Genomic DNA, 24,036 nt, shown 5'->3' with positions numbered 1-24,036 from the left:
TCAGCTGGGCTGAAGAGGAGGAACCTATTTGAGTCTAATCAGGCTTTTCAGGGGAACATCAGTACTGCAGTACAACAGCCCTCTGTAACTGCCTGGTACATGGTCCAAGAGCTTCAGGAGGCATAACTATACTGAGAAAGGGACACAAAGCAGGGCTGTGTGGTGGCAGTGCAGAAAATGTGCTGCCTGCCAAGAGCATAGACAGATATAAATAAGAATAGGTAGAGAACTCAGTTCTGGATCCTGATCTCTCATTCTAGCCAGTAAACCTGGCTTCCCCCATTGAAGTAAAGAAGAACTCATCTGAAGTCATCATCAAGATAAATGCAGATGGTTAGGGAGTTTCCTGACAAGCGTTCAAGGATGTCTGGACTTAAACTAATTGCACATCTCTAGTCTTGCTGATGTCTAAATACACCTGTGTGCCACAAAAAATGAAAGTTTCCCTGCTCTGTTCTGGTATCTGTTGATCCTATTATCTTCTCTGCTAAAAATCTCCCAATTTCAGTCTGAGTGCTTGAGCTGTTTCTGACAAGGTAGGATTGACCAAGCATGTTTCTAGATGCTGCCGGAAGATTTTCGAACTGGATGAGTAATTATGGGCTATGCTGACTTGAAGATCTCTAAGTTGTCGCGAGTGGGTGAGCTCTGAGCCCGCTGTGATTCTCGTGCGATGCAGTGGGGTCAGATAGTGCCCATGAGCTCTCAAAAGGCTTGAAGAGCCAGCAGTTATATCTGGCTCCCGTGCCTGTTCCCACATAAGGAGACAGTGGGGAAGGGGGAGGCTGTGGCTTTCTTGATGTATATTTTATGTCCCTGTACTCAATTTTAAATAAACCTCTAAGCAGCCAGGTAGCTATTGATCTCCATGAGAGTTCAGTTAGAACTCTTAATGTGCGGAGAGTTCAGCCTTGCTCTGGTCTTAAACTCCTCCTCTCCCTTACCCCTGTTACCTCCCTATGTTCTATTTTAATCTCCAATTTGGCTGTGGTGTTTTTGTTGTTGTGTTTAGGCCTGAATTAGTGGTGAAGAAGCTGCGTTACTATGCAAGGTTTATAGTGGTTTGTCTCTTGCTCAACAAAATGGATGTTGTAAAGGATCTTGTAAAGGTATGTTAAAATGAGGATAAAGGTGCAAAGGGGTGGGAGGTTGCTAGTTATTCAGGGCTTTTCTCCTAATTAAGGAATCCATAATATAGTCTATTTCAGTTGAAGTACCACTCATTAGATCTGTGATGTTAGCTGCTGCTGTGGCATAGCTTTTCTTTGTTTTTTTTTTTTTTCTTTTTTTAATTGATTGTATTGTTGGATGCCACAGGAGGAAGGACTAATATGGCTAGAGCTATGGAAAGATTCAGTATGGTGGCAACATTTGGCTAGAGAAAAACTTTATAAATTTATATACTTAGGAATAAATTGTAAGATGCATGTTATTCATCTGAAAATGTGGGGATAATCTGCTAACTCTGAGTACATCTTTATTCCTGTAGTGGATTTAAGACATCAGTGGAACTTCCCCCAGCAAGTCTTCATGACACACTGGTGCTTGGAAAGCCAGTGTCTCCTAGCTTGATGTTGAGCTTATTTCTCTTCCCTTCCAAACTGCTATTACTGTGTCCCGTGTCTAGAACACATCCTGCACCTTCCAGAGACCCATCCAAATTAAGCCTTGCTAATATTATGAAGTTGGAGAGGCTGGATCTGCATATGGCTCTGCTGTGGGAGTAAAGCGCTGAATGCCCGTAAAAACAAGTCGTTAGGTACAACAAATAGAGTACAGGCCAATGTTCATCATTGCTTTTCTACTATATGTGACATCCAACATAGTGAATGTCCTCTGTGAATCAGACATTTAATAATGACACTTTAAACTCAAATAATCTGATAGCATTGTTTGAACACCAAGTAAAAATATTCCACTATCTGCAGCCTAGACAGGGAGGGACCCTTTAACTGCAGCAAAGGAAGCGCCTGCTGCTCCTGCCAGCATATGCTTCCCAGACCCTCCAACAACCTTGCTGCGAGCAGCTCCTGGGATTGACAGTTTTGTGTAGGCTGCATTGCTGTCTGTGTCTGAGCTGACTTGAACTGCTAGCTTAGCTTAGTAGCAGCTAAAAACCCCATACCATTCACTTTCTCAATGTATTTAAAGTTACTTGTAAGCTGAAATTTGAGTCCTTGGTATCTATAGCTTATGGTAATAACCAGTGACATAGCAGTATGTGAGTGGGATAGTTATACTTAACTCCAGATATTCTTTGCATTTGAACCTACTTAGAAGACACTTTGCATTGCCAAAACTCTAACATTGGCATTCTGTCTCGTGAAAGAGCGCGTTTTGGCTGGCATGTTAGTCATAAGCATGCTGCATATGTTCTCAAGTAATTTATTTTTTATCATTATTCTTAAAGGCCAGCACAGCTAACCAAATTGTAAAGTTACTGCCTGCCTGTTAATCTCTCAATTTAAGAAGTGACTATGTCTGTCTCTGAACTTTTTGCATCAGGAGCTGTCAGATGAAATTGAGGACTACACTCATCGTTTTAATACTGAAGATCAAGTGGAGTGGAACCTGGTTCTTCAGGAAGTGGCAGCGTTTATTGAGGTGAGAATACCATTCCCTTTTAGTTGTTAGTTTAAAAGTCAAATGTTCTGACTTATTCACTGCAGTGTTCCTGTATCACCACCTCTCCATGGTAAGCAGGGGCAGCATTCCTGTCCACTTTAACCATTGAACTGTCTTCACTGTAGTGTAACAGTGACAGCTGTTAAAGTGTCTGAAGAGTCAGACCTGGTCACGTAATGATTTGAAGACAGAAGCGCGAAGCTGAGATACACTTGGTCACCTGATCATTTTTGCTCTTGGTGTTCAGAAAATGGTGGAATTGAAAGCACAGCAGTTACCATGGTCAATATTTTGGAGAGACTGGCAACTCTAGTGGAAGCCAGTCCAATTTGCTGATGTTCTGATTGTGTTTCAAAGCATACTTTGTTGGTCTATTACACTGGCAATGCATAAGCAGTATGTAATGGAAAGTACGGTGTAAGCATGGCACTTAACTGATAGTCTCTTACAATAGCTGTAATGTGACCGATTTCTAAAGTTTGTTAAAAGGAAAACATTTTTTTTTTATTCTGTCAAATGAGACAGTGTTCTACTTTCCTCCTTTTGTACAAGATGTCACTATGTAACACAAGTATTTATTTAAATACTTCCAGAATGGATGGCAGCATTATCGTTCACTCATCTCCTTTGCTATTTATTTCTAGGAAGGCAAGGTGAACTAAAATAGTGCAGGGTTCTTCTGTATTGTGGGAATGTTTAGTTTTTTTGTGTGAATTTGTAAGGTTGTTGATGACCTTTGGTTCCTCAGGTAGAGAAAAGCTGAAGCAGAGTTCATGTCATTTGAGGAACTTTGCTTTTCTATTTCCTGTACCTTCATGTGCTCGTACCATGTATTTGCTTGCAGTCCCTAAGAGCTGTTGCTTTTCCAGGTGGTAAGGCATTGCTCTGTAGCCTGCATACAAATATATGTATGGCAAATTAATTTTTAAAAATCTGCCTCAGTTGTGAAATGTTTACTGTAAGTGACAAGACCTTTGGACTTCTCTCTGACTGCAAATCTGTATGTTTTCTTGAATTCCTGATTTATTCTGGTTGGTTTTTTTAGGCAGACCCTGTCATGGTTTTAAATGATGACAACACCATTGTAATCACCTCTAACAGGCTTTCTGAAACAGGAGCTCCGTTGCTAGAGCAGGGAATGATAGTGGGACAGCTTGCTCTTGCAGATGCACTCATTATTGGGAACTGCAACAACCAGGTAAAGGAAATTCCAGGGATTTGGGTTTGTATCTTTGGAGTTCAGAGTCCTTCTCCCTATGACCATCCCTTCTGATTTAACAACAGAGATTCCAATAGAGGTGAACATTAAAATATTTTGATTGTGATGTTTGCAGTGACAGCAAGAAGAAGAGGTTCTCAGAAGAAATAAGAGCTAAAAATGAGATATTAGACCTGTGGTGCTGACCTCTTATTGCTTATATTCATCATGTCAATTAAGTAGATACAATTGATTTTCATATACTGTATTATTCTTCACATTCAAGCATGAGAGGCCTCTGGGGTATGTCTAGAAAAAGCTTGACGTAGACTTTCACATGACGTACTCCAGCTTGTTGCAGCTTCAGTTGCAACAGGAAGGGGTTTTCAAAAGACATTCAACATCTTGGTTTTTTAGATGATGATGATAGTGAAGTTGTACAGACTTCATGACTTCTCTCTGAGCTCTTTTTTCAGGTAAGCGAGGGACTTGTATCTAAACTGCAGTTTGTGTATCATTTTCAGATTTTCTCTAAATTCATAGTACATAGTAGTTTCAGCACTTGACCCCAGAGGAGTCTGAAATTTGTGAAGCAGGGGTCTGTACTAGGGTCAGCTGGCCTGGTAGACCAGTAATAAATAGATTTTGTCCTCTGAGCTCTTCTGAAAGTCCTTCATGGGTCTTTAGAGATTCCAAGATGACACTGACAGGTCCCTGAGAGACAGAAAGTGGTCTGTCTGGTACGCAGTTGAATCTCTTATCCGGATAATTCCAAAAAAATACTATTTAATCTGTATCCGGCAGAATAAACTGTTTGACTCTTTTGTAGGTCAAGTTCAGCGAGTTGACAATCGATATGTTCCGAATGCTACAAGCACTTGAAAGAGAACCAATGAATTTAGCGTCACAAATGAACAAACCTGGAATGCAAGTAAGCTCCATTTCAGTGACAAACCTGGCAACATCTTAACTGGGTATTTTTGTTTGTTTGCTTTGTTTTAAATGGTGCACTCTTTCAGTACTGTCACTGTGCAGAGCAGGTTAGTAAAGCTGGGCTAACCCTTACTGGGTGTTAGAGAAGAGAAGCTCAGACCTGTGGAGTTTGATCCTAGTAATGTCTTTTTTTTTTTTTTTTGTCCTTCTTTTTTTTTCTCCTTAGCAAACCTTCAACAGTAGAAAAAAAATAGCAGAAATGACTATTTGGGCATCGTTTCACAAATGGCTTAGATTTCTCTAGCGGGGGTACTGCTGAAGGGATGCCGTGCCCGTCCTTATCCATATACGCTCCCCCCTTCCTTTGTTTTCACTCTAGCAGCCATGCAGCCAGATAAGTCCATCCGCTCACTAAGTCATCTGAAAGTTGACCCCCTTCAGAGAAAGCATAAAAAATATTCTGTCTTGAGGCAAAAGGAAATATGTAGATTTTCATTTATTTAATTGAGATGAGAAATGACTTTCTTCACTCTTTTCTTGCGTGATGCTTTAGAGAGTAAGAAAGATTTAGGTAACAAATTTAAATGAGGGATAATATAAAGTTCTGGTTCAAACACTGTGCATCGGGCTTTACCATGCAGTAGGAAATGCACTAGGGGTAGCCCGTTTGTGTGGGAAGTATGTTGAAGATGAACATTCTAATAAATACAAACTTAGAGGCTTATGAAAATGCTTTGGTAATATCCAATTGTTGGTTTTTTGTGTTCTGTTTTGTTTGTCTTTTTTTAACAGGAGTCAACGGAGAAACCAGCCAGGCGGGAAAACCCTCATAAATATCTACTTTATAAACCAACTTTTAGCCAGCTGTATACATTTTTAGCAGCATCATTTAAGGTTTGTGAAATTGGTGAATTTATTTGTAATAGAAAAATAAACAGAATGGTATGTGACACTGAATAAAATGTGGTTGAGATAATCTTTTATGCTTCAAGAAAATAAAGCCTTTTTTGCCTTCTTAAAATGTTCAATATGATCTTCAGAGAGGATGGAAAATTATAGATATGTGTAATTTGTATAATAAAGGCAAATCTGTTGACTGCTGTTAAGGGAAAAATAAAAAAAAATCATTTTAAGACAGAAACCCAGCCTGCTGTTATACAGCAGTTGTTACGTCATTGCTAAAACACAACCGTCTTCAAAGCGGAGCTTGAGCAGCTCCTGTGCAAGTGGTCTCAGCACGGGCTGTCTGGTGTCGAGAGTGGTGCGTGGCAATGCTATGGGAAGCATAAGTAATGGGCTGCAGTGCAACAGTTGCATATGGTTTAATCTTATCCAGTAATTTTATTTGTGTGTGTGTAGATACACACGCATATATATATATAGACATTTATATTTTTTACATGTATATATGCTTATATATATATAAAAAATAATTGTTTCTTATATGAAGTTTATCTATTTCCTGTACATATATATTATATAGGAAATATTTCTTGAGATAAGAGATCTGGAGAACAGAAAAATCTTAAGAGTGTTCTTCTACTTCCTGTTGTGCCAAAGACACCCAAAGGCAGGGCAGTATGTCGGGAGACCGCGGCTCTTGAGCACTGGATATGCTGGGGAGCTTTGCAGTTCTGTGTCCCATTAGAATTGTACCTCTCTCCTGCACGTGCTGTATTTTTATCTGCTTGTCTTATTTCATTAACCACTGCTCTCTTCCATGTAAATAGTCCATACGTTTGTAGATCTTTTTAAATACAGTTGCTGTACTTAATTTAGTAAAGCTGTTAGGTTCGTTGTGCTTAATTATGGCTGTAGAAGTCAGCAACTTAGGATTTAGTAGTAAAACCAGAATACGAATCCTATAAAGAAACAAGTTTCAGTTTGTTTCAAGAAACAACTGGGGAGAAACAAGTGGTGAGGTGAAGGAAGTGCGTCCTTACTAAGAATTTTGGGTGCCTGTATGCTCAGCCTTTTGCACAAATTAAAAGCATCTGTTTCCTCATGCAAACAGCTCATTACAGAGGTGGAAAATAGATTTCTTTTATGGGTCTGTATGGAGACCTGGGTGTGTTGTGCTTGTTGTCCAGCTGAGAAGGGTCAGGGAAGAGGCAGATGTTGCAGACTCTGGGGTATTTGGAAACAAAGAACTTCCTTTAGGCTCCTGAACTGTTGGGGAGTTCGGGTCTGCATGGGTCCTGGAAAGCCTCAGGTCTGGCTAGGCAGTCAGAGAGTCTGTGTGGATGCAGATGCTTTTTTAGTGCTGCTTAAACCTCTACTATCAGCCTAGAGGTCTGTGTGGGGAAAAGACGTAGGAACGTATCATCGGTTTCCATTTTTGTCTGTGTCTATTTGAAGGGGTGTTTGTGGTAGGGAACTGTACATACACATATGAAGAATAGGGAAGCCAGAGGCAGGAGTAGCCCAATCTTAAATGACCACATATTTATGAAGATAATGATTGAATATTAAAATAAACTTACGCATTTTTTTCCCTTGCCGCTTTTCTCTCTGTTTGACTTTCAGGAGCTGCCTGCAAACAGTGTACTGCTGATTTACTTGTCTGCCACGGGCGTGTTTCCATCAGGTCGTTCGGATAGTGAAGGTACAATAAAGGAATGCTCCCTGTCATGAACAGGGCTTGAATTCTCTTTATGTTCCAGGACAAGTGACCAAGAAAGATGTCACAAAACTCCTTTTAAAAGACAAGTCAATTTTATTCTCCTGTCTGCTTAGTAAGATAGCCTTTTTTTCCCCCAAACAATAGTTCATTCTGCGTCTTTTAATTAGTCTGCATTAACCTGAGACCTTTTCAAATGGCATATCCAGTTTTTGATGCATCCGAAGTATTAAAAGCTTCACCAATTTTGAAGACCACGTGGCTCAGTTGATGCATCAGTGCAAAGTTAATAAAACGGCTGACTGGCACTTTGTGATTCTTTCCAATCTCCAAAACTACAAGAACAAATGGTCAGGAGATGGGTGGTAAAAGGGCTGAAGCGTCTGCAGGGACCGGTCTATTTGCACGCTTGTTAGCCTGACAATTCAAGCCCTTCTCATGATTCTTGACAATTCCCCTCACCTCATCCTCCTGTTCTTTGCAACCTAGCAGAATATTTGGATGCAGCTGCAATCTGAAAGCTGAAAACTGGTTGGCTGAAGCAAACACAGTCAAAAGATCTGTTTATATAATTTAAGGAAAAAAAAAAGTTTTTAACATCCTAAATATTGTACACGCCTCATCTGTTTGAGACTTGCATTCCTTTATAAGATGCATGCCTTGTCCACCCCAATGCATGATTTGTAGAGCACTCAAAATGTTAAAGGAAAAAAAAATCCCTGTCAGCTTTGAATTGTGGCAGTGATTTTTTTTAAATGCTTTTAACATTTTACTTTTTGCTGCAACTTGGTGACAGGTTCTAACTAACCCCTGTTCTTTAAAGCCTGTGTTACGTCCACTTCACTGCGTGTATTGTTTCAGCTTAATACCTTGCTGTAGAGGCATCCAGGCTGTGTCTGCTGAAGAGCTGCATAGTCAGGCTTCAGTTCTCATTAACTGAATCCCATAACGACTGCATTCTTTTAATAAGGTAGCGTAGTCTGCACAGACCGAAAACTTCTACCTTGTTAAAAGGGAGAGCAGCTGCAACTTGCCCTGTTTATTGCCTGTAAACCATTTGTGTTTGACAGATCACGCAAGACATTTGTAATGGTGCTAAATTAATGTATGTTCTGTTCCTAATTTTGTGTTCCCAAAGCTTCCCTTAAACTGGAAAGGTGTCTTATGTATCCAAACCTGAAAAAATTGCATTTGGTGGCCAAATACGGGTCAACCAACTCTGCAAATGTGTAACAGAATGAGGAAATCCTAATACTTTATTTTACTAACATTAGTGACATTTCATCCGCACATCAATGGCAGAAATATTCCCTGGTATCATTAATGCATTTTTTTGTAGGGGATTTGCTTTTTTTTTTATAGCCATTACTTTAATCTTTGCTCTCCATCAGACAGTTGGGTGGGTAGCTCGATTGTGCAAACTTTGCAGAGTATTTCTTTAGCTTACCTTAGGAACACGTGTCCAGGCTGTGTGCATTTAAAAATTGTGAATTCTGTATGTGAAATCTTAAAAAAAATAAACCTTTACTGCAGATTTGAAATCTGCTTAAAACTGTTTTGTCCTTTCTAAGAGTATCGAGCGCATATTCATTCTCTGAGCTCTGTCTCTCCTCCCTGCAGTGTTATAACTGCAGATGACAGTGTTGTATCTATTCTGAGAGGCCACAGGCGTTTTGATTGATTTAGCCTTATTTTTTGACCAAATTCTGAATCTAGAATATGCTAACTCATATAGTAATTTTACAAAGGTATTGATTTTCCTGTATGAAATGTGTAATGGGTTTTAATCTTTTTGCTATGTAGTGTAACAGGAGCCAATATTTGGATCTTTTGTATTTTGTTTGTGGATAAATAGCAAATAAATAAATTAGAAGTTAGGAAGTTGGATTGCTTGCTTCTATTTGATAGATCCTGAAACTCCTAAAAATGCATAAAATTGGATATGTAGTTAGTGAAGTCTCCGCATTCCTCCATCCTCTCCTTACATCTTCACTAGTTCAGATTCACTCACTTTTCTGGGATTCGTAGTTTCTTCCTCCCTTTCATATAATTGTTAAATCCTGAACAGAGGTGAATTCCCTCTGCTAATTTTAGCTTTCTTTTTGCCATGTGTAGGTCCCTATGATTTTGGTGGTGTCCTGACAAATAGCAACCGGGACATTATAAATGGGGATGCTATCCACAAGCGAAACCAGTCTTACAAGGAGATGCACTGGTGAGTCTCACGTGTGTGACAACTGCAAATTCAAAAGAATTTGTTTTAATAGAGAAAAATGCATCAAAGCCTCTTGAATTCAGACTCTTTCGTGCAGGACATCATAATGCAGATTGGCTTGAAGGTGAACAATTATAAATGAATATGCAACTCTAAATGATGACTTAACGTGAATTCTTTATTACTGGAAAACTTCAAATTAACGGTGGATGACTTCTCAAGAACATAAACATCTCTTGTTGGGAAAAAGCTAATGAGAAGTCCAATAGCCCATATTATAGAGAATATAGAATTAGTTTGGCAGTTTTTCTCTGAGGATGAATCCGAGGATGGGGGCGCGAGGAATGTGCTTGCTTTTGGTCTGGCCGTGGGCAGCTGGGTGTCTGGGACACGTGTGCGCTGTCACAGCTCTGCAGCAGTTCCAGCGCTCTGTGAAGCGTCCCTTTCTCTTTTCAGTCTTCACCCTGGAGATCTCTACCCTTTCACCAGAAAGCCCCTCTTCATCATTGTGGACTCTTCAAACAGTGTTGCCTATAAGGTAAGGCTCTTGAAGGCTGCTACTGGTATGATAGGTTACAGTGTCAACCCCTAGTTAGCTTACACTTTTAATGGGCTATTTTTTTTAAACAGTTTGTATTCAGTCTTTCTTTTCTTTTGAGGTTGTGCATGCTAGTCAGGATCTGATCCTATGAATAGGAACAAGAAGGAGAAGCACATGAACAGCCGCTCATTGGAAAGTAATAAATCCTCCTGGAGGGAAAAAAGGTTCAAGATTTCCAAGGTCTCTGGTGGGAGGTTTATTTTTGTTATATACCAAAGACAAATCTTGGTGTGTGTGCGTGGGGGAGGGAGATAACTAATGTGCTTTTTTTTTTTCCAGTCATCCAACACTCAGTTGCTTTTAAGCAACAGAAAGGAGTCAAAGCATTGAGCCTGATCTTATAAAACACGGGGTGTCTGTGTCTGAAAAGTATCTGAACCAAGGCAATAACAAGACTCAAATTAGGATCCAGTGTAACTGTAGAGTGGTATATGCTTGGGCGGTGAGCCCCCTTCCGAGGGTGCTCTGGCCACACAGTAGAATTGCTCCGTGGCCAATCCCTTTGGCAGTCTGCAGGGCAGGTAATGCAGACGCAGGCGTTCTCAGTCTCAGTTGCCACTTGCATCTGGGGAGAATTCCGACATTTATTTCATTCATGAATAGAATATTAAGAATGTGCTATATCTGGGGAAAGTACCACTTCCTTACGTCTTCCTTTTTATAGCTCCATTATGTGCAGTGAGAAGAGTGAACACTCACAGCTGCGTTTCAGAGGAGGAACAGGGACGTCTAGTGGCCAGATGTACTTGTTCCTTCTTCGGTATCCACAGCCTGTGTCATTTCTTATAGAGGCACTTGGTAGCCAGCCAGAGGTTCCAAATCCGTGATCAGGATGATTCAGAACAGTTCTGTATTGAGGCAGGGAACTTTCACCTGACAGTCTCAGTAACGATCTGGCCTCCCCTATATATTGTTATGCATTTCAAAGCACTTCTTAAATACTACTGCATTTAACTTCAGTGCAAATATGCTTTTTATTAAATTCCCTTCCCCATTTAAGGGGAGGGAAATACAGTTAGAATGGTTTACTTGTCTTTCTGAGAAAATGGGGATTTGGTAGGGATTTATATTCCTGTGCTCTTTCCTGACATTAATTCCAGTATAACAAACAGGGGGTTTGGCTTTGTTTCAGTGTAATAAGTGTAGCTTGGGTTTGGGGTTTTGTTTTGGGATTTTTTTTACCCCCTTCCTCTTTAGTAGAATTGCTGCAAGGTGTCAAGTGGATCAGCTGTGTAAGAGAGAGTAAGGGATTCCTGGTGATCCTTAATTCAAATACAGCTCTGGACATACCAGGGTTCTGTGGACAGCTTAGAGCAAAGGATCTTTTGATTCCCATATGTAGATTTGTAGCTCTTGTGAGCATAACTGCGAAGTGTTTACAGTAGACTTTGTTTATTTTATTACATTTAAATTTTCTAATTGCATTTTCTTTGGATTTTGTGGTCACACAGTAAGCAAAAACTGTAACCTCCGTTCCTTGTTCTGCAGTGAACTGACCATCAGTAGTGTAAAATCCACTGGTGCTCGGTCTGTTCAGCCCACAGAGCAGCTGGTGTGAGGACAGTCCAGCTCTGCCTGTTTGTAAGGAGCACAGAAATGGGAGTTTCGGAAGTATTTCAGGACGGGATTATGGAAGTGGCTGCAAGGAGCTCTGACCCAGATCAGAAGCATGTGGGCACAATTGTGAGGAATTTCACAAGAGAATAAAGCTGGGGGGAGGGGGGGGAGGAGGAGCATGGACTCCTGCTTAAAAAATATATATTCAGCATTTGAGAACTCACCTTCACAATCTGTTTCCATTGAACCCGGGTGTGTAGATGTGTGGGGAGGGGTTTGGGTGTTTTGCTTTGTTTTCAACTGAAGGTAGATGGCAGAGCTCTCCATCTCGGTGTTTCTAGCCCCTGTAAGTTCCTGTCTGTGGTCGTTCTGTGCGTGCTTACATGCTTGGTTCCTTGTCGCCAGAATACCCTCGTAGTGCTGTCCTGAGACTGCGCTGGGTGTGTTGGCAGATGCTCTGTAGGCTCAAGCACTGGCTACAAACAAAGATGTTCTGTGCAGCTGTGTGAGAAGTTGAAGTCAGTCCACTGGCTTTTTTCCACGTGGCTGCTCTGATCCTTTCTGACAGGACAGGAGCTATCCTGACATTTAAATGTCACTGCTGGCAATACTGGCAGTAACAGGAACTGCTCACACATCTTCTACAGCCCATTTCTGCTCTCCTGCATGCATTCCCATCCCCTCCCTCTCTCTGGAGGGCTTAAGTGGTGATGGCCGAAAGTAAGTCCTCCCAGGAAGGGTCTTGCCACTTTGTCAAATCAGCGGCACTTGAGCAGCTTCCTCCCCTGTATATTTAGCTGAAAGTGGAAGATAACTGCAAATCAAGCATATCTACTTAAAGCTATGATTTATTTTTTTTAACACTTCCATTTAAATATAGATGGCTGTGTTTTTGAAGGTTACCACCGTATATGTGGATGAAATAATATTTTTAAATCAATATCTTCTTGTAGCTGTGGTTGTCTAAGATTGTGGTCAAAAGCAAAGTCTTAAAAAAACCAAAACAAACCAAAAACTCCGGCCAGTAAGAATGCAAGGCCTCTGTCAGCGATGTGGTATAAAATGTTCAGCTTAGTAAAGCTTACGTGTGAAGTGACTTCTTTTGAAGATGACAGGTAGTTCTTTTCTGGAAAGAGTTGTATATGACACACATTTTAAAAAGCAGCAATACTTCTGTTGGAAAACTTGAATCCTGAAGTGAAAAAACAGTCGATTTTGAAACAAAAATGTATTTCACCCTTTTTGGAGTTGTCCATGCACTGAAAGGTAGGGCATTCCTTATCCAGAGCTGCCACCAACACCCAGCGTGCAGGGCAGGTTTTCCTGCTGCATCTGGTGCTCCTCCACTCCCAGCCGTGGCCGTACTGGGCTCCTGTTCCGTTGTTGCACGTACGCCCACAGCCCTTTTCCCTGGCAATGGGGAGCGGAGGCGGTGGGGAGCGAGTCCTGGTGCTCATCTGGGCTACGGGAGGCAGCGGTGTCTGGGCAGGAGCTGAGACAGGTACCTGGAAGCTCGAGTCTGATCCTCCTGCGTCTATAGTTTAGATGTAGCGACTAGCATGAGCAGCTGTGTCCAAAGAGCGCATTCTGCGTTAAACCCTGTAGTTTCTCCCCTTTGCAGGACTTCTAGCTATGCTGACTTAACCTCTGCCGGGACAGAGTCCAAAATGAGCTCAGATACTGTCAGTGAGTAACGCCTTCCCTGAGGTACAGCAGTGACCCTTGGTTTTGCCTTGTAGCTGAGGCAGTGTTTAATTGCATTGTCATTTTTGCCGACGGAGTGTGTGGAAAGTCTGCTTTGGTCTCTTAACTGGTGATACAAGATAGAATTCAACCTGGGGATCTGCTCACGAACGCTAAGCATACGCGTTACTTGAGGACGTGTAACCTGCCAGTGTGCATACAGTTCAAACTGGCGATGTCTGAGGTGATGACTCCTGGAGTTTTAAATATTGGTCTGTAGTACAGTTTTACTAATTACTGGCTTGGCCTGCAGTTACTGTCTTCATGGCAATAGTCTTTGTTTCTTCATTAGAGACCAAACCGTAGTATCTACCATTATAAATCTCCCTTGGGCTCCTAATGAAATAGAAGGGTTTTTAGGGACTAGTCAGCACTCTGTCACATATGGGAAATGTTTTGTTTTGATTAGACTAGATTACTGTCTTTAGCAGTTAGCAGACTTAGATTAAATTAATTCAGGGAAACTGATTCAATTGAAATATACTGCCCAGAAGGAAAAGTTCCATTTGAATTAAACAGAAGCCAGAAGGAATTAAAAAATGAGCTTTTTGATGATTCTACACAAGCAAATACTTCTGGTAATGTATACCTTACATTCACAACCTGCCAATTTTAAGACTCTAATGCGCAGAAATGCGTGTTGCACTCGTGTGCTCTGGCTGCGTGGTTTGAATGTGTGCTCGGACAGGATGCAGACATGATCACTTCCAGTTTCTGTGGCTTTGCAAACCTTCGGTTTTAAGCAGGCTGTTTTGGTGAGACAAATGACAGCTAATGAGGTTGTGTAAATGAAATTACTTTTTTTCTTGGTGATAATTATTGCCAATCAGTATACCTACCAGATAGATACATAGTAGAGCTATTATCAGGTAAATGTTGGTGAAACTGGACAAAGGCATCGTTTGAGGTTTCTGGAGAAAGTCTTCTGCAACAGAACACTTTGGCAATATTTAAGGTGCTGGTGGAAGGTGCATGAAACAAGTATTGTAAAATGAGGGTTCAGTACGGCAGATGTTAAGGTCATGGCATACTTGCTTTAAGGGAAACTTCGTTTAAAACTTTTCTCCACTGGGTTTTTCTTTTTCATCAGAAATAGTTCCTCCTGCTAGAAAGAAAAGGGGAAATAAATCACTTTGACTGGATAGTTCAGTTGGTACTGAGGAAAGATGCTAGATCTATTTTGACCTGAAAGCCGATGGCTTTCCTTTTTATTGCAAAACGTGATATTTTTCAAGTAATGTATTACTATTGAAAGCCATATTTCCATGAAATTATTGTCTGCTATGAGTAGCAGTGAAGTGAGAGAATTATAATTCCTTTAAAAAGTAATGGGTTTTAGTCCTTCTGCGCTGTAATCTATGAGTAAGTCATCAGCCTTACTGCCGATTCTGAACTGTGTGACGGGCATTAGCGTGTTCTCTGTTGTTACTAGTCTTTGTTTGTACCCTTAACCTGCTGAATATTCAAAAGCAAGCAAAATGACAATCAATACTTCAAAATTCTTATCTGTTACAGAATTTCACAAACTTATTTGGACAACCATTGGTGTGCTTGCTGTCTCCAACAGCATATCCAAAAGCATTACAAGGTATGTGTGGTATTGTATTTCCTAAGAAATTGCAGTTGCATCATGTATCTATTCCAAACAACTGTAACTTCGATTGTTCAGGAAAAGATAGATGTTTGTCACTATGTAATCCCTAGATCAGGTTAACGTTCCCTGAAGTAGTTTAGTTACTGTTTATGGCAAATAATTTAACGATGGTATTTCTACAGGTAGCTTCAACAAGTGCCAGGAGGCAAACACGGATACTCAGAAAATTGCCAGCCCAGTGCTGGGATGATGATGATTCGCACTTTGAGTAGCTTTATTAGTCCCAGAAAGTGATCAGAGTCAGTTAAGGTATCAGCTTTTAAATGCCAGGTGTAGAGCAAAATCTTCTCAGATCTTGTTTGGATTTTGGAGGGTAAGTTAAGAAAAAGCATTGGCTTTGTACGCCCTCAGAAGGTGTGTTTCTAGCAGGAGCAGGCAATGAAACGTTACGTTCTTCAGTCCTTGTGACTACTACAAAATATAAATCATTCCAGACTTTCTCATTGGAATTTGCTGTGTTAAGGTTGTTATCCATCACAAGGACAAGTACAAAGATGTAGCTTAAGCCACACAGAGTGATGTTAGGCAAGCGTCATGAGAGAATGTGCGAGAAGGGGAAGGTTCTCATTTGTTTTGAAACTATTCCTGTTCTTTAGCTAAAACTTAAGTAGAAATAAGTACTGTAATAATGAATCCTGTTTAAACAGAAACTTAGAAAAATAGAACTAACTTTAGAAAATACTGGACGCTTATATTGTGTTGATGGGCCAGTCAGGAAAGTCTTGCTGTAGTTCTGAGGGGGTGCTACACCGTGCGCTGGAGCACCACGCAGAGACCGAGCCCTGCATCAGTACGGCATTGCAGCACACGTGCTGCGTGCCAGGGGCCTGGAAAAAAAGGAAATGCATCAAAACAAGTCAGTAATCCTTGCTGAGGAGGAAGTGGCCTTACTGTTTGGGCACATGATCTTATTTGCATCACCTTTCTTTTTGATTTCCCAATTGATTGAGATGACACTTGGACCTCTGTGTATCATGTTGAACTACATGGAGTAAATGGGCTTTAGGATATTGTGATGCCCAATAAAAGGGTAACTATGTGGACTTTGGGGGGGAGGGTGTATGGGTTCAACTGCCTGGTTTTTTGGACAGAATGAGAATGCCCATGTTTAATGTTTCTCTTCAGGAGATACTGATTATAAATCCTGTCGGTTGTTTCAGTTATGACTTTTGTGTTCAAGTTATGTGCTCAAAGTGAAGATATAGGCCTCCCACAATTCATGAGAAAAATCTCCTTTCTCTTGGTGTTAATGCACATCTCCAGTAAGCCCTTATTGCTAGTCATTGCATCATCTTGAGAACAGATCTGCCACAAGAGGAGGGAAGATATAACTAACACAAAGGAGTAGTTCCTCTGTTACAGAATTTAGTGGGTGAGCGACTTCATTCTGTGGCAGAGACGGCTTTTCTGTTTCATGTGCCAAATGTATCTCTTTGTCTATTGATTTATTATTTTTTTTTAGATCAGTCTCAGCGGGGTAGCCTCTTCACACTCTTTCTGAACAATCCTTTAATGGCATTCCTATTTGTCTCTGGATTATCAAGCATGCGCAGAGGATTGTGGGAGAAGTGTCAAGATTACCTTAGAAAAATCAACCGAGATATTGCCCAGCTGCTGACCCACTCCCGATCCATAGGTACGTGCCTAAAGATGCACAACTGAACCTTAGCATGCTATTTAGCAGATGCTGTTTTTTCTTGCTCAGCCTTTCCAAGGGACAGAGTATTGAATAAGGGGAATGCACAAGTATTCGTAGTGGTTTCCCCCAAGTCTCCTTTTTTTTTCTCTTTTCTTTTCTTTTTTTCTTTTTTTTTTTTTTTAAGCCTTTCTAACTGAGTTTTCTTTGCCTTCTTTACAGATCAGTCCTTTCTTCAATTTTTTGGGGATGAATTTCTTCGCTTGCTTCTAACAAGATTTATCTTCTGTTCGGCTACTATGAGGATGCACAAAATTTTCCGGGTATGCAGGGATATCCATCCCTTTGTGAGAAGGACAATCCAGTGCATACAGAACTGCACTGCCTCAGGACGGAAGGGTCTTAGGTCTGAGCGTAGCACTGTGACTTCAGAAAGATAACTGATGCTCACATGCTAATGCCTCCAGCTTGTATTGAATCTGTGCCTTTGTATCTCTCCAAAGGCATGAAGCCTTTGACTTGCTGAAGCCTTATTCCTCTACGTAAATAGCAGACACACTCTTACTCATTTATGTCACTCTGAACAGCCTTGTCTGCTAGAAAAATTCCTCTTAATAATTCAAGATTATTATTCCTACACAACTAAAAAGGTGTAGAACAAGAATATAAGAGGAAATGGGGAGGAGTGGAATGTTATTGCTGGAATGTATTCTAGTGCGAATGGATTTTGAAAGGTCTTTGAAGTGTAAATGAATAAGCTAAACAGGAAGATGGTATTGTCCCTCCCTGTTGGTTAATGCTGGGCCAACAGTGAAGTCTGCTTCTGAATCGACACCATTGTATGTATGTGAGCACTGGCATATAAACTGCCTGCTCCATTCTAAACGTTACAGAAAAAAATGGAAGTCAAAGCACAGAGAGGTGCAGTATTGACCTTGTCTGACTGCAGCCACCTAGTAGGTTTCCAAGCCAAAGTGAACAACCCAGGCTGCTTCAGTACCAGGGAAAAGAAGCAGATCTTCTGTTAGTGGGAATAGATTTGCCCCAGTGTCTTAGGTATTTGTTTTAGGATGAGATGAATCTCCCAGGGGAGATGCTTACATGTCTGTAATTTCAAGAAATGAACTCCAGCCTAGTAGGTAAGTATATGTGAAGTCTTTTTGTCTTTTTTTTTGTTGGTTTCTTTGTTTTTGCAAGGCTTCTGTGAACATATTATTAACCATCTTAGATGAATGGGCATTTGCATTGCCACTCTGACCATCTCTGAGTCAAGGGGAAGAGAAAACTGGAAATGCTAGAACGTTTTCTCTTTATGTGGCATGCTAAACAGATCAGGATACCTCTTAGGTGAGATTGGCCTTTTGCAATCTTCTTCGTAAAGGGTATAAAAATAAACGAATGTCTGATTCTTTTTGTTTTCACTGTCATCTAGCAGGAGACTCGAAATTATCCCGAATCTTATCCTCAGCTGCCAAGAGATGAAACGGTGGAGAACCCTCACCTCCAAAAGCACATTTTGGAGCTGGCTTCCATACTGGATGTTAGGAATGTTTTCCTGGAAAACACCCTCGATGACTATTAAAAGAAACTGTCTTACTGCAAAGGGGTTTCCCTGGCCACAGATTTTGAATGGTGCAGTTTTATAATGTGAAAATCATAAAAGGAAGTACTTGATTTTATTTTTAAATTTAGGACCATTATTTTAAAAAGTAATAATAAACAGCTGTTAGTTTAGCTGTTCCATTCTGTATGGGGTCAATTTTATAAGCAGAAGTTTTCATGTCTTTTAAATGTTAAACTAAAGAATCACTAGAGGTTTATTTGTGGTCTTGTGGCTATCAACCACATTTCCAACAGCTGATCCTAAGCATAGAAGTATTATTGGTTACCTTTAGCCCACATTTGTGGAAATCCTTTATTTTTATACAATTTTAAGAAATTGGAAAAAATCAATAGAAAAACAATATTTTATCCCCAAAGAGTCTGGATTTGAAATGGTAAAGACGGAACCACACAGTGCAAACCAACAATAGCAATAAAACAGAGTCCTTCATAACAAATATATTTTTTCAGTCTTAGGCAAGTAAGTAGACAAAACTGTGGACAATTAATTTGCATTTGGAGCAGTGGGTTTGAAGTGAAGTTGTAAAGATACTTAACGCTCCCTATAAATTTGACACAGCAATTTTATACATGAACTTTGTACTGCTGGCCAAGGGCACAATTTCCACTCTGCCTGATTGGGCAGACGGTTAGCAGATTAACAAATGACAGAACTAAGAAAGCTAGCCCCCATCTCTCACTGTAATATGGATCATCTTGCCATTTGTATTGCTGCCACAATTTTCCAGGAGGAGAGGGCATTCTTGATTTTGAGGTACTAGACAGAAATTCTTACGTTTCCAGCAGGTGTTACCCCTCCTTTCCATGTGTGGATGGAATGTGTGGCACTCTCAAGTGTTACCAGTCCCTGATAGGAGCTGAAGGAATGTCCCATATGGTGCTGAAAACGAGCCCTTCCTATCACTCATTTATCTGACCCATCTGTGCTGGATCCCTGTGCCCCAGGAGAGATGCTGGTGCTCCTCTTACAGGTTGAATAAAGTGGGTGCTGTCGTAAAGCCCTGATAATGCTTTGCATGCCCGCCATTGCATCTCAGTCTTATCTTTGACCCAGTAAAACTAAGGGGCTGCAATTATCTTTGGCTTCCTCAGCCTACAATGCTCAGTCTCAGTACGTTAGGGAGTCCAGTGGCCCTTGTAAAGGCCTTTGCTGGAGAAGGCTGGTCTGACTGCAGGGAAAAGCGCTTGCTGACCCATTTGGGCTGTACTGCCTTCCTTGCGGAGCTGGAGGACCTCCTGCAACTCCTGACAGTGAAGGTCTGAACAAGGAGAAGGAACCAAAAATATTTTAAACTATTAAATGAAAAAGTCCCTTTTCACTGTTCCATGGGCTGCTAGAAAAGTAGTGAAAGGACAAGTCTCATCAGTGCTTTTGTGTTGAACCCCAGCCATGCCTCTGTTTTTTGGTGAAAAAAATGCAGAAGTTGGTGACTGCCATAGTACTATGGTAGGTCTGTTGGCTGTGCCATCGTACAGGGTATGAGCCAGCCAGCCGGAATAGCGAAGGGCAGCAGATCAGCACTGATGGACCCCGTTCAGCTGAGAAGGGCACGGTGTGGAACAGGGAGAATTGCTGGAGTGTAGCTGGGAGGTTTGCACAAAGGTTCTTTGGAGCTGGGCTGAAGCTTATGCCATCCATTCTTTAATTTCCCAAGTGTAAAAAATTCCATAATCGCTAGTGTTTGTTCTAAGCAGTCTTGAAGCTGGTATATTGAGCCCCCCACCACTTGGTGCTGCTCTTCTTTGGACTATGGCAGGACTTTGTTACCTGGGATGTGGAGTTTATTTTAAAGAGTGTGTGTTTGTGTGTGTGCACGTGTATTCTAGGCGTTTGTGTGTATATGTACAATATGCATACATCTACTGGCTGTGTAAATTGTAAATATGTATATATGTATAGGTACTTGTATATGTATTAAAAAGAATGAAACAGTACAATGTCTATATACAAAATTTATATATACACACATACGCCATTTTGGGTGCATTCCATAACGTGTTGCAGATCTGTAGTCGTAGTAAAGGTTATGGCTTTTCTGCCATTGTAATTTGCTGTTTCCAAGGACTTCCACCTGGACCCTGAAGTAATTCATAACTGATTTCAGGTACAGGAGGCCTTAGTTATCCAGGGGAATGAGTACTCCTGTATGTATTACAGTGATAAGATTCCTGTATTCTTAACTGTGAAGCTGATGATCTGCCTTTCTTTCGGGTAGGAGGTCCTCAGTTATGAAGACATGGGATTCTATGTCGAAGCTAAAGATACAGAAAGCCTTTAATGCAGCAGCAAGTGAGACATGGGTTGTCTGTTACCCTGCCTGCTGTTCCAGCAGTGTTCAACTTGCATGGAAAAGGGGAATCCAGTTTTCCCCAGCTCACTCCCTTCCAACCAAATGCTTTTGTTTTGCTTTAGCTTTTGCTTTGATGAAGCTATTCTCATTTTGGTTCTGTATATCTGGAAAAGAGGATGTTATTTCCAAGCATAGGAGTGACGATGATTCCATTAGCATGGGCTGGTGAACTTCTGTGGGATGTTGCTCATTAACTGGGAAAGCCTTGGCAGACCTGGTCTTCAGTTTAGCTGGGCTGAAGCGAGGAGTCCTTGCTTGTGATCTGAGGGCTTCTAATGCACCTTGTCGCCCTAAGAAGAGGTTCTGTTTGCTTGTTACCAAGGTAGATCTAATCAGAGGAGAGGAGAATGTACTTTTTAGAAAACAAAAAAACCTGATGAAGCTAGAATGTAGGAGGAGAACGTAAGGCCTTGAAAATCAGTTCAGAAGTGGAACTTGGGAGCGATGACTGTCTAAGTCAAAAACTCATTCTTGATGTCCCCCATTCTCTTCTTGCCTACTGATCTTTGGTTCAGAAGGTACGCTGCTGGTAGGGATGTTCAAAGATAAAGATTTCACTCCTGTTGTGTCGGAAGGAGAATGGAATTGTACTTCGTAAGCAAAAGGCTGATACCCTCTGTCTGCTCTAGCTGCAGACAGGATGAGTATCTGGTCTTGGATTTTGAGCCAGCTCCCTCCCCTCCCAAAGCAACTGCATTCAAGATGAAAATATTGATACTTTCCCCTCCAAGTAAAAGCTTGTCTTGTTTGAACTTACTAAGTCATTCTAAACTTGTGCTACTGTGTGCTGTGTGCTATGGTTGTAGGTACCTTCTCGATGTATGCTTGTATGTACTGAAGAAAACTTTGGTTTATGTATCTAGCAGTCCTCACTGTGGAAGCGAAGCAAAGAGTGAACCATTTTTATGTGAGAACAAACCCTTTTCTTCTCAGGCCTAATGCCTTCCCTCTTGTCTCACTCTCCCTTTCTCCACCTATCTTTATTGCTTATGCTAGTGGTGAAGACTTGCCACCACCAGGCAATATGGAATTAAAGGGGTAAATTCTGTGTGTAATATATAGAGAGGAGAATGTGAACTGGATTGAATGTGTCCTTCCTGGACTACTTCTGCCTAGCTCCCTACTTATGCGCATGCTATGTTCAAATGAATCCTGCTCCCACGATAGGCACCTCTGTTTGTGCTCCTGTTCAAACTGCCTTTAGGACATCTAGCCAGAGTTACTGCTGTTGCCTTTCGGTTTTGCCCCTTTGACTTCTCCAAGTAACAGCGAGAGGGGGAAATAGGGTTATGAGTCTTTAACCCTCTGTGTTTTAATTACTTTTGGGATGTCATGTGTCATTTTGCTTCACACGTGAACTAGATGGAGCACCAACTTCTGTGAGCTGTGCAAACTGGACTTGCTCCCTGGAGTGCTTTCCTGAGAAGTTTCAGGATGGTTTGTTTGGGTAGTTCATCAAAACATCCATCCAGTTGTGACTTACTGAGCCCCTCAAGACTATTCCCCAGGGAGATGTGCAGAGGCATCTTTTAAGGAGAGGAAATAGATGGGGGGGACAGGAAATTAGGCTTCAAATGATGGTCTTCAGAAGCTACAACTTCAGTAGCTCTGGTCAGGCTTCTCCTCTAAGGACGGGATGAAAGTGCCGCTCCAAGATCCATCCCTGGCATGCTGTTGTAAAGCACCTCCCCTGCCCCACCGCCTTCCTTGTGCTGTAACTCCATGCTGTGCTTAAGTCTGCTTTTTCCTGAAAGCTAAGATGCTTGGAATCCGTCTGAACAACTTTTTTGTCTTGAGGCTTCTTTTGTAAAAGCTTTATCTATGTTAGATTCTTCAGTAGCTGTTCTGACTCCAGGTCACCAGTGGTAGCAGTGGCAGAGCCCTCGTTTAGTCCTGCCCGTTCCCTGTGAAGCGGCTGCTCAGTGTCGGTAGCTGATCTGTGGTGGCTGCTGCTGCCGGGACCGAGGGAGCTCCGCAGGCAGTAACAGCAAGAGTAATCTTACGAACGAGGGAGAAAATCTAATACACAGAGCTGAAAGCTGCTCTGTGCAACTTGGTGACATTAGACTCGCTGCAGTCAGCCTCCGTGGGAGGGATACTGGCGCAGAGGACAGGGCACAAATCTCCGCAGCAGAGAGATTGTACATTCCTGAGGTGGCTCTCTTACATTTTTAGTATCTTTGACTTTTAGAGCAATACTGTTTCTGTGACCAGATGTATTGCAAGTGCTTTGAAGATCTGAATATCCACAAATAGAGGAGGGGAGGAACACATCAGGCACACGTATCTGCCTTAAAAAGTAAGCCATGCTTTCTTTTTTTTCCCCTCCAAACCATTACTCTGCTAAGACAGAGGAGATTTAGTTTGAGATTTCTGAATCTGACAGATCTTTTGGAGGATTAAGGAGTGTCTCTGCATTCCTATTGACTTATTGACGTGCCAGCTGCCCCGATGCACGCATAGATGTTTTGCTCTTAAAGACCCGGGTTTCGTTGGCGTGGAGAGCAGACCTCGGCGCAGCTCGCTGGCCCTGAGCAGCGCAGGTGGTACCAGAGCAAGCAGCAGCAGCTCTTCCTTCAAGAATAAAAGTCTGTTGTGAGTATCTGCCCCCTTGACTTTGCAGATTTCTTTCGGCACGTGTTTGTTACCACTTCTCAGTTGTAAGTGACTTGTTGGGGGCAGGATTTTGCCTGGTGCAGGCTGAAAAGCACAAGTTGCTCCTGCCCCGGCCGAGGCGCAGTGAGGCCGAGGGGACGCAGGTGGGAGTGGGGGGAGCACTGCCCCTGTCAGCCCCTCGGCCGAGGCAGAAGGAGCGTTTCCCCTCTCTGAGAAGCAGAGTATTTATTACCAAAAGTAATTTTATAGTGAATTGGTTTGAAGTTACTTTACAGCCATGCGTCTGTATATTGTATTTTGGTAAAAACAGATATTTTACTTAAAATATATATAGATATATGAATAAACTTTTTTTGGAGCAAGTACTCTCTTTGCAAGGGATCTGTAAATCGCCAAAGCACTGTAATACCGAACTGTTCTGCCGTTGTTTGGTGTCTGTGGAGGAAAGCTGTATGTTTGTATTTCTGCCGGGCGCCTCGGGGAAAAGCCAGAACTGCTGTTACTGCCTTTCCGAAGCGAACGCCTCGGTTTGTATTGGTAATAAAACCGAACCGCAAGGCCTGCTCACTGCTGCCGTCACCACGTTTTGAGCCTTTTTCACTGAATTTCGGGCAGATTTCCGTGCGCCGCCCCCCGCCCCACATCGCTCCGCTTATGGCTGTTC

The 24,036-nt window shown here is 41.6% G+C and overlaps 1 protein-coding gene across 9 annotated transcripts in view; it reads left to right on the top strand.

Annotated features, from left to right (window-relative positions):
* SCAI (suppressor of cancer cell invasion) overlaps positions 1-23,999 on the top strand; it is a 47,702-nt gene extending 23,703 nt beyond the window's left edge. For 6 of the 9 annotated variants that reach the window (XM_063352857.1, XM_063352853.1, XM_063352856.1 and 3 more), the window contains 12 exons: positions 1,013-1,109; positions 2,506-2,604; positions 3,671-3,823; positions 4,653-4,754; positions 5,549-5,650; positions 7,283-7,361; positions 9,492-9,591; positions 10,048-10,129; positions 15,008-15,080; positions 16,609-16,782; positions 17,005-17,105; positions 18,215-23,998. In XM_063352857.1, the coding sequence (XP_063208927.1) occupies positions 1,013-1,109; positions 2,506-2,604; positions 3,671-3,823; positions 4,653-4,754; positions 5,549-5,650; positions 7,283-7,361; positions 9,492-9,591; positions 10,048-10,129; positions 15,008-15,080; positions 16,609-16,782; positions 17,005-17,105; positions 18,215-18,364 (1,312 nt within the window). In that variant the 3' untranslated portion in view covers positions 18,365-23,998. Of the gene's footprint in view, positions 1-1,012; positions 1,110-2,505; positions 2,605-3,670; positions 3,824-4,652; positions 4,755-5,548; positions 5,651-7,282; positions 7,362-9,491; positions 9,592-10,047; positions 10,130-15,007; positions 15,081-16,608; positions 16,783-17,004; positions 17,106-18,214 lie in introns of all 9 variants that reach the window. The other 3 variants (XM_063352855.1, XM_063352854.1, XR_010073373.1) reach the window with 2 other exon arrangements.
* Positions 24,000-24,036: the final 37 nt, after the last annotated feature.

This window comes from Chroicocephalus ridibundus, chromosome 15, assembly GCF_963924245.1.
Source record: "Chroicocephalus ridibundus chromosome 15, bChrRid1.1, whole genome shotgun sequence".
NCBI classification, from domain to species: domain Eukaryota; kingdom Metazoa; phylum Chordata; class Aves; order Charadriiformes; family Laridae; genus Chroicocephalus; species Chroicocephalus ridibundus.
Note: the sequence above shows the minus strand (reverse complement) of the source record. Positions and strands in the feature narration are given on the sequence as shown.